This window comes from Pempheris klunzingeri, chromosome 16 (genome assembly GCF_042242105.1).
Source record: "Pempheris klunzingeri isolate RE-2024b chromosome 16, fPemKlu1.hap1, whole genome shotgun sequence".
Classification (NCBI taxonomy): domain Eukaryota; kingdom Metazoa; phylum Chordata; class Actinopteri; order Acropomatiformes; family Pempheridae; genus Pempheris; species Pempheris klunzingeri.
This window is the reverse complement of record NC_092027.1, coordinates 24,082,856-24,096,344: the sequence shown is the minus strand read 5'-3', so window position 1 is coordinate 24,096,344 and position 13,489 is coordinate 24,082,856. Positions and strand designations below refer to the sequence as shown.

The 13,489-nt window shown below is 40.0% G+C and overlaps 1 protein-coding gene and 1 long non-coding RNA gene across 3 annotated transcripts; both read left to right on the top strand.

The window, feature by feature from the left end:
• The first annotated feature begins 2,474 nt into the window (after positions 1-2,474).
• LOC139215727 (uncharacterized) lies at positions 2,475-4,899 on the top strand. Its single transcript, XR_011585528.1, has 4 exons — positions 2,475-2,606; positions 2,696-2,804; positions 2,931-3,104; positions 3,765-4,899. It is a non-coding gene; the product is annotated as an uncharacterized lncRNA (long non-coding RNA).
• Positions 4,900-8,584: 3,685 nt separating this feature from the next.
• LOC139215536 (uncharacterized) lies at positions 8,585-11,314 on the top strand. 2 transcript variants are annotated; one of them, XM_070846524.1, is made up of 5 exons: positions 8,585-8,678; positions 8,822-8,844; positions 8,929-9,040; positions 9,169-9,342; positions 10,350-11,314. In XM_070846524.1, the coding sequence occupies exons 1-5, from the start codon at positions 8,676-8,678 to the stop codon at positions 10,977-10,979; spliced, it is 942 nt and encodes a 313-aa protein (XP_070702625.1). In that variant the 5' UTR covers positions 8,585-8,675; the 3' UTR covers positions 10,980-11,314. The 2 variants fall into 2 exon arrangements, with proteins under 2 accessions (XP_070702625.1, XP_070702624.1); XM_070846523.1 differs by lacking the exon at positions 8,822-8,844 and having other exon boundaries at positions 8,662-8,678.
• The last annotated feature ends 2,175 nt before the right edge of the window (positions 11,315-13,489 follow it).

Sequence of the window (13,489 nt, the reverse complement as noted above, 5' to 3'; positions counted from 1 at the left end):
CTGATTGGAGTTTGGGCACCCCTGGTCAGAATTTCTGTTAATGTGAACAGTTAAGCAAGTGGAAGATGAAATGATCTCCAAAAGGTATAAAGTTAAACATGAAACACTCTTTTCAATATTTTAAGCAATATCAGTGTATTCTTTTTGTTTTGTACAATTTTAGAGTGAAAAAGGCAAAGCGGCACCCTGCAAAAGAATGGGAACCCCAGGAGATTTGAGCTCTCAGATAACTTTGACCAAGGCGCCTAGCACTCTGAAAATGAAAATGATTGATGCCCACAAAGTAGGAGAAGACTAAGAAGATAGCAAAGCGTTTTCAGGTATCCATTTCCTCAGTTCGGAACGTAATTAAGAAATGGTAGTTAACAGGAACAGTGGAGGTCAAGATATGGTCTGGAAGACCAAGAAAAATATCAGAACTGCTTGTAGGATTGCTAGAAAAGCAAGTCAGAACCCCCATTTGACTGCAAAAGACCACCAGGAAGATTTGACAGACTCTGGACTTGTGGTGCACTGTTCATCTGTTCAGTGACCTGCACAAATATGGCCTTCATGGAAGAGTCATCAGAAGAAAACCTCTCCTGCGTCCTCACCCCAAAATTCAGCGTCAGAAGTTTGCTAAAGAACATCTGGACAAGCCTGATGCATTTTGGAAACAAGTCCTGTGGGCCGAGGAGGTTAAAATAGAATTCTTTGGGTAAAGGTATGTGTGGAGAAAAATGGGCACAGAATTTCATGAAAAGAACATCTGTCCAACTGGTTAGCATGGGGGTGGATCAATCATGCGTTGGGGTTGTGTGGCAGCCAATGGCACGGGGAACATTTAAAAGTTAGAGGGAAGAATGGATTCAATTAAATTCCAACAAATTCTGGAAGCAAACATAACACCATCTGTAAAAAAGCTGAAGTTGAAAAGAGAATGGCTTCTACAAATGAAGAGAAAAATGCCTCTTGCAGATCATGTGGGAATTTGTTTGGGTTGACGACAAATGAACAGAGGCCATGGCCCTATGGCAACTGTGCTGAAGTTGAAAGTTTGAGCAACCTGCTCAAAAGTGAAAACGAAGTGAGAGAACGAGCACGACCAACATCTTACAGGTTTGCTGCACATGGGGATGGGAATGGGATAATAATTTCTACACCCCACAAGGTGTTTCTCCTATTTAATGTTCAGTACCATTCTTATGGTCCTTTATCATAAAATGAACTAATTAATTTCTTTTGATGTGATTCTCCAATGTTATTCCTACTTTTTTGTGAATCATTCTTTATCTCTGCAAACTGTTACAACTCTTGCAATATGTGTAAGCTAATTGTGAGTCAACTATTTTTAACTCTTACAGCTGTAATAAAGTATGCAGAGGATGCAAAAGGTGATGAGTTGGTCACGTTATTCACGACCATGTTATGGTGATAATAAAAATGACAGTGATGAGAGAAGGACCTGAGCAAAGACACCATGCAGACAACTTAACAGATGTGTGTGCTCCACCACATTAGACCAAATACCCTCACGTTTGATAAACCTTATGAAATAATGTCTTTAAATACAGTCATGAAAATGTGTGTTCAACAACACTCTTGTTACTTTCATCAAACATGTAACTGCAGTCACTGCACAGCAGGCCAGCTGAATGAGCCATGCGGTCAAGAAAACATTATTAAACAGATATTATAAAGGAAAAGCAAATAGCCTTGTGTATGTGCAAACCACCGAGTGAAGAAAAAACCTGGTTAACTTCATATTATTGAATAATGAATATGTGCCTGGCAGCCCCACTACTGGTTTTGTAATACATGTTGTGTTCACTGTCAGTATGTGTATGCTTAAAAAAACATGTTGATCAACTATTGTGTGCGCAGTGAAAAACACCAATACAAACTATTGTGGAAAGCCAACATGTAAACCTCAATGCACTTCCTCTCTTAGTACTTGCGGTTAGTTGTCACTGCACGAGTGGGTTTTTTCCATTTCTGATTTCAGATACGCAACTTGTTTCAACACATTTGCAGAATTTGCAGCACCACACCTACATGCACAGGCATCCTGTCACTTGCTCAAGAGATATGTCATTCTCCAGCCAATAAAGTGGTGAAATGTTTTGCATTCATGTTAGGGTCTTACTCGATTTTCTCAAGCAGTTTTTAATTTTGACTTCAGCATCTGCCACGTGTGTCTCATTGTGTGTCTCGCTTCATGTGTTTCCCGCCTCTCTCTATGTACAGTCACGTACTTGAAAGGATTTTCCTCTGTACCATTAGTGAGTAAACCAGTACTGAGACCTCCCAGTAGAACAAGTTAAGCTGGTTGTGGAGCAGATCAGTGGATGTAATAGAAACCATGTTGTATTCAAATTTGTTAACATGAAGCCAAATAAGGAGCGGCACCTAGAAATCAGGGGGCAGGGCTTCATTCATCTCTTTCTGTTTCATTTACCCACAATGGTGAGTAGCTTTTACGTGGTTTCCTTGGCCAACATTTCGTATCGTTATGATTAAATGCTAAAACTCTACTTTCATGTGTGTTGTCAGTGAAATGTATAATGATTGTAAAGTGTCTTACTGTGTTATTTCTGATCACATCAGGCTGCGGCACGGAGGACAAGGTGAGTCAACTGATTTACTGAACCACAACTTGTTACGGCTGCATTCTGCTTTTTAATTCCCTAAAAACTACTGATGTTTGTTATTTTAGAGAGGAAGGCCGTCTGAAGAACAGAGATATTTTCAGAGGGAATGCGTTCATAATTATCAATGAAATGTTACAACTAGCCACAGAACAAACTGCGGAGTTAGTGGATGAGGTATGTCTGATGGAGGTCTGGTCTGATGGAGACTGTTATGAAGTTTTCTGTTTTTGGGCAGATGTTTCTTAGTCACACACAACACAGAAAATATTGAATCTCTTTGAATGTGTTATGACTTCACAGATTCTTCACAGCATCTTCTTCCTGGGAAAAATCCAAGATCCACCAATTTCCCCAGAGGACATTGTGACTGATGGCGACATGTTTAATGAGTTGAGGAATTGTTTCCCTCGTCCTTTTAAACTCTATTCCTCTCAGCTGCCCCAGCGGAGTCCAATTTCATGTGTGCTCGACATGGTAAGAGTTTTTCCTTGCTGAGTTGTACAGAACTGCTTGTTCACCTAAACATCCTCAAATGATACAGTTTCAGAATAATGTACTCTCTGTGGCAGTTTTTCTTTTTCTTAGGTAGGCCTGTTAATAATGCAATCCAGTGCAACAGCACAGCCTTAAATTCTACCGTAACAAAGAAAATAATGTCCAGTATTAGAGAGGTATTAATGTAACTATGTTTATTAGTTAGGGTGTAGTTTACAGCAGTGTTGAACTGCATTGTATTAAGGTGTGTTTCTAATGTTTATCCATCCATCCATTGTCTATACCGCATATCCTTATGGGTCATTGGGGGGCTGGAGTTAATCATCATGACATTAGGTGAGAGGCGGGGTACCCCCTGGACCCTGTCAGTCAGTCACAGGGTCAACACATAGAGACAGATAACCAGTCACACTCATACTCACACCTATCAGAGTCACCAATTAACCTAAGCTTCATGTCTTTGTACTGTGGGAGGAGGATAGGTGGTATCGGGTTGCAATAAATTGTATTGGTGCACCAAATAACGTGGCCATGGAGTGTACGTATATTATTGCTTTTCAGAGCCAGAGCCAGCCTCAGTGAATGACAAAGTGTATGTGGGGTTAACAACAGCCCAATAATATTTCTGATTGTTTACAGATTGTCAAATGGACAGTTTGTCAGCCAGAAGAGAGGGAAAATGAAATAATAGAGCAGCTGCAAACGCTCAACGTTCAGCTGAAGCAAGGTCAAACAAAGAAAAAGATCCTGGTCAGCTCCACCATCTGTGTCTCTCAGAATACCAAGATCCCCACATCAGTCCGGTACTATGGAGTCTCCATGTCCACTTCCGGCTCTAATCCTGGGCGAATCGTTGTGGCTGCGTCCTGTCTTAGCAACTGGGAAACTTACGTCGCTGGTGCAGTGATGACCTACTATCTAGAAAAGGAGAATAAGACATGTTTTGATGGAACCATCAAACTTCCAGCGTATGTCAGGTGCCAGGCGCTCCGCTTAAGTGACAGAAGATCAATGCCTCCTTGCAGATCATGTGAGAATTTGTTTGGGTTGAAGACAAGTGAACAGAAGCAGGAGCAACAGAGGCCATGGCCCTATGGCAACTGTGCTGAAGTTGAAAGTTTGAGCAACCTGCTTAAAAGTGAAAACGAAGTGAGAGAGCAAGCACGACCAACATCTGATACATACACAGAGGAGAACTTGGAGCAGACCAAAGAGAGAGTCAAGAGAAGGCTTATAGGTTTGCTGCGCATGGTGAAATTTGAATGGGATAATAATTTCTACACCCCACAAGCTGTTTCTCCTATTTAATGTTCAGTACCATTCTTATGGTCCTTTATCATAAAATGAACTAATTAATTTCTTTTGATGTGATTCTCCAATGTTATTCCTACTTTTTTGTGAATCATTCTTTATCTCTGCAAACTGTTACAACTCTTGCAATATGTGTAAGCTAATTGTGAGTCAACTATTTTTAACTCTTACAGCTGTAATAAAGTATGCAGAGGATGCAAAAGGTGATGAGTTGGTCACGTTATTCACGACCATGTTATGGTGATAATAAAAATGACAGTGATGAGAGAAGGACCTGAGCAAAGACACCATGCAGACAACTTAACAGATGTGTGTGCTCCACCACATTAGACCAAATACCCTCACGTTTGATAAACCTTATGAAATAATGTCTTTAAATACAGTCATGAAAATGAACACGTAAAGGTTGTATTGATGAATACAACCTTTATATCCCAAGTCCTAATAATATGTATAGACTTATGTCCAGACTAACTAAATAAACGCTATAAAAACATAAACAACTGAAAATCGTTTTTTTACACATATTTTTCTAAATAAGAAAATCACGTGATAGCTCACAACGTGATGACGTCTATTCCAACGTAGGAAGCGCAGCGAATACCCGCGTTGTTTTTGTTGTGTGCGCTTTATACTGGATTTCTGCAAACACATTAGCGGAAGGAAACTGCGCTCTGATTTAAACCTTTAAATCCCATCACGTTGCAGTAGAAGCTGCAGTAAAGCTTGAGTTAACTTGGACCACACGTAAAACGCGCACGTAGGTCAAACACAACTTCCGGCGTCACGTCTTGTTGCCTTCACTGACACATCGGAAGTCCCAAAAAATGCTTGTAACGGTGACGTTTGTGGAGCACCTGAAGGCAGCACAGGGGTGCGGACTTTCTCCGTTAACACACTTTAGTTACGTTGACGGTAAAAATGCTTTTTAATGCTTTCAAACATTGTTTTCAAATGCAAAATTATTAAATGTGATTATGTTTTTTACATTGAAGATAATTGTGAAGAACAAAGACTAGTTTTTTACTTCTGTTTTAGAGGAAGCACAAAGGGAGACTTATATACGCAGTTAAAGTCTGACTGAGATTCTGATTTCTGCACCTTTTATTACACATGTGAGCTTTTTAGGGGGGCGTTACGGAGAAATGATTTGTGTGTACTAATTTTCTGTGCGCAATATTTATTTAGCGATAAGTAAATATAACAACACCTGAAGCCTTGAGCCCTGAAAATGAAAGTGATAATGAGTAATTTATTCGTCGGATGAATTCTGACTAAAGGAGCAAATTTTGATCAAGGATAATACAAATAAAGCATTTTGTTGTGCAGGTGACAGAGAGCCAGGATGACGGATAGTGTTCCAGTGTGCAGCTACAGGTAAGAACCAGTTTTCTGTTCAGCTGTTCAGAGACACTTCACTGACACGTGACAAGATACCTGAGAAGTGAGGTGTGTTGTGTAATACACATTTCCTCCCAGTTATCTTGTTTGTTTGAACTCTTGATTCAGTGGAAATGTAGAGAAATCACGAGATGCTATGATTATCACAAACAAGAGGTGTTCATTGAGACTGAGATAGTTCATTAAATGTGAACTTTTTCAGAATGTACTTGTGCTTTTTTGCACTAAAACAAGGGGGAAAATTTGGAGTTGTCGTTATTTATAGGTTATTATGCTATGATTTTACTGGTCCGGCCCACTTGAGATCAAATTGGGCTGTATGTGGCCCCTGAACTACGATGAGTTTGACACCCCTGTTCCAAACGGTGTCACTTCTCTGCCTTTCAGGTCAGCGGGTGATCTGCACCGTCTCCAGCAAAGCTTCAGAGATGCTTGTCTGGCTTGTGTTGCAGGTCCAGATTACTTGAAGCGGGTGTCAGGCTTTGTGTCCACACATAAACACGAGACTTTTGAGTTAAATAAACCAGCTGGTGCAAAGTGGGCAGTAGGAGGCCTGGATGACACCACTTACAGAGGGAAAAATGATGACGTGGACGGGTGGGGGAAATTCTACCTTCCCGACGTAGTTAGCATGCAGGTTGTCGGCGTAGTGGAGGGGACCTCGTGCCCGTGTGACCAGCTCGTTCTGATGACCTGTGAGGACAGAAAGGTGTATGCCTACGATGGAGAGGATCTGCATGTGGCGGCTTCAAGCTTCAAGCAGCTATTGGACGAGGGAATAGAGTATCCAGCATCCAGGAGCTATTACCACGGGGAGGCCTTCAAAGATATGGTGAGAAGTTACTGTTCAGTTGCTGGGAATAAACAGGACTTTGTGATTGTTGATGCGGATGATTGACCACCCGTGTTTGTTTTATGTGTGTGTGTGTTTTTGTCTCTTTGTGTGTAGACGGAGAAGGACTGGGCAAAAGTGAGGGGGGGCGCTGTCGGGAAGAGTTTGGACCAAGAGCACTGTCAACTGGTGAAAGCAAAAAAGTCAAAATTCCTGCAGAATCTCAAATCCATTGGATAAAGCGCCAGCTTGCTGCAGGGTAAAGATTAAGGTCGAACTTAAAGGTTTTCGTCTCCACTGCAGGTGTAGCAAATATTACTTTTAAGTTTCCTCTAAGAAATATGAGTTTCTCTGGTTAGAATAGAATAGAATGACTTTATTGTCATTGCTCACAGGATACAACAAAATGTGGGCTTTCACTTTAAGGTGCGTGGCAAACACACAATATACAGTATATACAACAGAAAAGACGCCGAGCTGCTTTGCAAATATTAATATTGCACTGGATAGAATATAAATATAGACTATGTACAGAGTATATGATAGCAATGTAAGAAAATGCACGGTGTATAAACAGCACGACGATGACGATTACGGCCCAAACGCTTCATTTCTTTGTCACACACAAATTTTTGTTTGTGTTGGTAGTTGCAGTATTAATTGTATAAAAACACACTACACAATCTGAATCACTGATTATATTTCCCACCCTGGTTGTTTTTGCTACATTGTCTTTAAGCAGAGTTAAATGTATGTGATCCTTTATCATTAAAAAGTGATCTAATATATCTGTTTTCAATATGATGCAATTCTTATGGTCCTTTAATATAAAGTGACCAGATTGATCTCTTTTAATGTGATTCTTGACCCTCTCAGCACTGAAATCAGTGCTTTTTTTATGGACGTGCAATTCATATAATCAAAGCTGTCAAGATATTGTGCTTACCACTGCAAATGTGTTAATGCTCCAGCCACTTGCTACTGTAACAACAAAGATACAAATGCCTTTGTGACAGTAACTGTAAGCCAAAAGTGTTTGAATGAAGCATGCAGAAGAAGCAAAAGTTGATGTATTGATCATGCTGTTCAAAATAAAATGATGGTGATGTCAATTCAGGTTTATCATTTCTTTTACTGTGAATCTCCTTTTCCCTACGTATAAGGCTGTGACGGCTCCGAGTCACTAGTGGACTGTTGGGGAGGAGGCTATATTTCTGTTTTACTTTCCTCAAGTTTTCAGTCACAATTTGGTTTAGACAACAAAACTACTTGGTTAGTTTAGCTTAACATAAGTCAAATGCAAATATAAAAGGCAGGGTACCATAAACAGAAAAAAATACTTTCCAACATATACCCGGGTGTAAATAGCCACATTGGCTACGCCTGGGTTTTAAAAGCATCTGCCCGATTAAAATCTCTAGAAAGTATCCTAAATAGAAGAAATGTGAAATTCTCAAATGTTTGAATGTTTTTCTCACATTACGTGAGCGGAGCATGAACAGATCATAAGGTAACGGGCCTCTGAGCACAGAAAATGTCCTCATTGTGCATCTTGTTCAGTGATGTTATGCAGGGTAACCACAACTCAAAGGGCTCGCTGTTTGTTCAAATGCACACCTGAACGTGTGTTTTATTAACATTTATTAACTCTTTTTCAAAGTGGCGTGCCACAACAAATTCACAGTGACGCTTACAGCTTAGAGATATTACACACACACACACACACTGCCCATACACAGTGCCATCAAAACTCAAGCATATACAAGAAAACTCTTTGCGTGAAAGGGTTAAGTTTCGTTCTTATTACTTTCGTTTCCTCCAGTACTTTCAGTTCAGTTCAGCAACCTACGTGCTGCTTTGAACGCCACACCCAAGAACACAAACAACCTACAACTTGCACAAAAGATCTCAGCTGGTATTTGTGTACATGCACTTTTATTTCTCTGGAATTTCACCAACAGTTTAGCCAGACTTCCTTCGGTTCTTTCATTTACCCATTACCTACAATGGTGAGTAGCTGTTTTTATGTGGTTTCCTTTGTTAAGATTTTGTATCATTATGATTAAATTCCTCTTGACTAACTGCATGTGTTGTCAGCTAAATGTGTAATTGTTGTTAAATGTCTACTGTGTATTATTTATGATCACATCAGGCTGCAGCACAGAAGCTAACAAGGTGAGTCAACTGATTTACTGAACCACAACTTGTTACGGTTCTGCTTTTAAATTGCCTAAAAGTACTTGATTTTTGTGATTTCAGAGAAGAAGAATTTCTGAAAAAGCAGAATTATTTCAGAAGGAATGCATTCATAATTATCGATGAAATGGTGTCCCTGAAGGCAAAACGACATCCTACCGAGTTAGTGGATGAGGTATGTCTGATGGAGGTCCGGTCTGATGGAGACTGCTACATCCTGTTCCGTTTTTGGACGGACTGAATGGCCGTGTCATGGTGTGTTTCGTACACATAATGCTTCTCAGTCACTCTTTGACTTTACAGGTTCTTCACTGCATCTTCTTCCTGGGACAGATCAACAATCCACGCTATAGCCCAAAAGATATTCTGAGTGATGACAACATGTTGAATATGCTGAAGAGCATTTACCCTCAGCCTTTTCAACTCTATTCCTCTCAGCTACCCAAGAGGAGTCCAGTTTCCTGTGTGCTCGACATGGTAAGATGAAAGTCAAAGTCACATTGTATAAAACTGCTTCTACACCTGAACATCCTCAAATGTAACTGCAAACAAGTATTTATCTATATCATAAGACGCTATTTCTAAATGCTTAACACTCTTCACGCAATTAGTCATCAATATCAACTCTACCTTTCAAAATGCAAAATTAACCTTCTCTATCAAAACAGGAGAAACAGACTCAATACCAAACATTAGCACGTTTTCTATCCAAGAGGAACGTGCAGTCCAGTCATAGAACAATGACTTTCAACAGTGGCTGGCATTTCAGAGACTGCAACATGAATAGTATCGATGCTTAACAGTACACAACAGACGAGTGTTGGGCTAATTGTGCTTTGAAACTGTGATTATGTAAAAACCTGGAACACAAAGCGTGCTGTTCTCGTCTTCTTTACAAATGCTTGCACGCAGCATGCCAGAAAGGAAAACCTAATGTTGAAAACCTTAAATAAGACATACAGCCTCTACTTCTGCCACAACAGCAGCTCTAAAGCAGTACTGAAACAGCTGATAAGCATTTTTGAAAGAACAGATAAGCATTTGAAGCACTGAGAAATAGCTGGTTTACTGGAAGTTGTGTAAAATAGACCCATCTCAATGGGAGAAGTAGACATCCTCTCACTTACATGGACATTTTGTTCAAGGTTGATACAACACAGAGGAGCAGAGAGAAAAAGAAATTCTAGACAAGGGAGAGACGACAGAGAGAATGATTTAGTTAGTGTATGTAGAGAAAGTTTGTGCATTTTAAATGTAGAGTTGGTGTTTGATGAATGTGGTTTTGAGTAGAAAATCAACTAGTTGGCTAATCTTGTCTAGGAAAGTACTTGTGTTAACAATTTAGAGAAAGTGTTTATAATTATAGGTAAACACAAAACAAAAGTAATGTATATTACTATATTTCACAATCTCAGACCATGCCTCAGTGAATGATATAACATTTGTGGGGATCACAGCTCGATAATATTTGTGATTGCTCGCAGATCGTCGACCTGACTGGACAAGAGAAGGAAAATGCCATAATAAAGCAGCTGCAAACGCTCATCCTTCAGCTGAAGGTGGATCAAGCAACAGATCTGGTCAGCTCCACCATCTGTGTCTCTCAGAATACCAAGATCCCCACATCAGTCCGGTACTATGGAGTCTCCATGTCCACTTCCGGCTCTCTTCCTGGGCGAATCGTTGTGGCTGCGTCCTGTCTTAGCAACTGGGAAACTTACGTTGCAGGTGCAGTGATGACCTACTATCCAAAAAAGGAGAAGAAGACATATTTTGATGGAACCATCAAACTTCCAGCGTATGTCAGGTGCCAGGCGCTCCGCTTAAGTGACAGAGGACCAATGCCTCCTTGCAGATCATGTGGGAATTTGTTTGGGTTGAAGACAAGTGAACATAAGGAGTGGTCCTATGGCAACTGTGCTGAAGTTGAAAGTTTGAGCAACCTGCTTAAAAGTGAAAACGAAGTGAGAGAGCAAGCACGACCAACATCTGATACGTACACAGAGAAGAACTTGAAGAGGGCCAGGGAGAGTGTCATGAAAGAGCTTACAGGTCTCGTGAAAACAGTGCAGTTTAGATGGGATGGAGAATTCTACACCCCACAAAGAGATTAATCTTAAAAAGGGGAAACAATGTCACATTCAACAATGATAAGGACAATTCTTATAGTCCTCTAATATAAAGTGACCAGATTGGTCTCTTTTGTGGACGTGGAATTCATGGAAAGCTGCTGATATTGTGCTTTATCATTGCAAATTTGTTAATGCTTCTGCCACTTACTACTGTACTACTGTAACACTTACTACTGTAACAACAAAGATATATTCAATAATAATTGAAAGCCAAAACTATTATATATATATATTATGACATATGAAGCATGCAGAAGACGCAAAAGTTGATGAATTGATCATGTTATTCAAATAAATATAGGTGATGGTGATTTCAATTCAATTTCAATTTCAATTTCAATTTCAACTCAGGTTCATCATTTCTTTTACTCTGTATCTCCTCTTCCCTACGTATAAGGCTGTGATGGCTCCAGCTCTAGGACAAGTCACTAGTGGACTGTTGGAGAGGGGGCTGAGCAGCAGGATAGTTAAAATCCCCCGAAAGGGTCTTAGATAGAAAAAGGCATAAACAGCATAGTGTTTACCTTCATCAATGAGCTTCACGATAACAAATAAAACAGCTTTTAATGGCAAATGTGAAGTACTCCGAGACAGCAACTGCCATCATCTCATCTACAGGTCTCATGTGAAGGTCTTTGACATATTCATCCTAAGCATATTGAGTGAAGTTAGAGTCCTTCTGTTCTTTGCTTTGCAGAGATAGATGATGATAGGTGATAATGATGAGGCCACACATCCTAAACAACGATCAAGTTTCCACTACATGTTGCAGTGTGGATGACAATATAACATAAATTTCAGCGTATAGACTCGACAAATCACTGAAATCATTCATGTTTATACAGATGCCCAGCAGGATGAAATGTAACGGAAACAAGCACTTTTCTTTGCCATCATGAGCCTTGTTAGTAACTGAGAGCGCTACTCGTTAATTTTGATTACAAGTTCTTTATTTATGATTGAAATTTGTATTTTAGAGGTCACCCTATGACCAGGACGTGGATTTTTTTAAAAATAATTAGCTTCTTGTCAGTTTGTCAGCGGACTGCGTCACACTAAACGTCTGCAAAAAGGGGCCACGTAGTGCACAGCTGTTAATCCCACATGACAGTCACAAAACCTATAAAGCTCTCTCTCTCTCTCTCTCTCCGAGTCCTCAGAGTGACAGACCTTCCTGTTTCCTACACAGCTTGGCTCGGTCTTTTCTCCCCTCACCTTTCAGCCTCTGCAGCCTACAGAGAGACAAAGCTCTGCACAGAATGACTACAAACTCCCACATGTATTATAATTACTGTGTTAGCAGTTATGCAAAAAATATCAACATATTTTACCATTTCATATTCAGAGGTGACGTTGAATGGCAATCACACTGCAGCTGTGGAAAGGCACAGTGTGCACACAGATTAACTCTGGAGTTTAACATCAGGTATTCATGCCACTGCTCTTGTTTTAGCATTGGCACACTTTGTATAAAATAAAAACATTCACACAAGAACTCCATGCACTTCACCTTTCCCAAGATCAAAACGTCAGTAGTATGACGTTGCGTGAGAACACATCAGCAAGATAAACCAGTTTATGAGTGCATCTAAACCTGATAAAGCATGATACCAGCTGGAATGTAAGTGTAGAGCCAAATATGACATGTTGGCAACTTGAACTATTACACTTGTCTTCACGTCCTCTAAGAATGGGGCTTATTGATCAGGAGTGTGCTTGGTGCAGTCATCAAAAGCAAAATGAGCATGAAGTCAGGAACAAATGTTTTTATGCTTTGCAGAGAATGATCAGACGACAACTCTTTGTACTTTATAACCATGTGTTCATACAGAAACATGTTTTGACGGTCTACACTCAGTAAAATTAGGGAATGGAATCACATGTCCATACAGCTACTTAAAGGCTGGGATGGATAGTTACAAAAGAAAACAAAAAAGAAAGTGTCAGCGCCGGACACAGAGGCTGTCCTGCAGTTTTCTTTTCATATTGATACCTGCTCACACCCTCATTCTTATGCAGCTCTTGTAGATATAAAAATATATAGATATATATAGAAACCTAGACCTAGAAAACAAGGTCTGCAATGGAAACAGCTGCAGTCAATAATAAAACTACAGTGTGAACTGGACCAAAGTAACCTCATTAGCACAATGTGACAAAACATGCCCAGAGACAGTAAGATATCTTCAAGCACATGCACATGAAAGATAACCATACCTTCACACCAAATTTTAACACTGCAACTCACTTTTGACAAGTGATTTCACTTTGTCTTTATCTTCCAGTAGGTTTGTCTCAGTGGCAAACATGCACCACTAGATGACAGCAAAACCATGCTCAGTTAAAATCTGCTACAAGCTCCAAATCCAAACCATAGTTTCAACATTTGTCCAACAGTGGCGTCCAGAGACTTTAGGCCAATAACAGCAGAGTCCCATTTTTTGTAATATTCTGGGTTTAAATGGAATTTGGATATGGAGTAATGGAGTTAT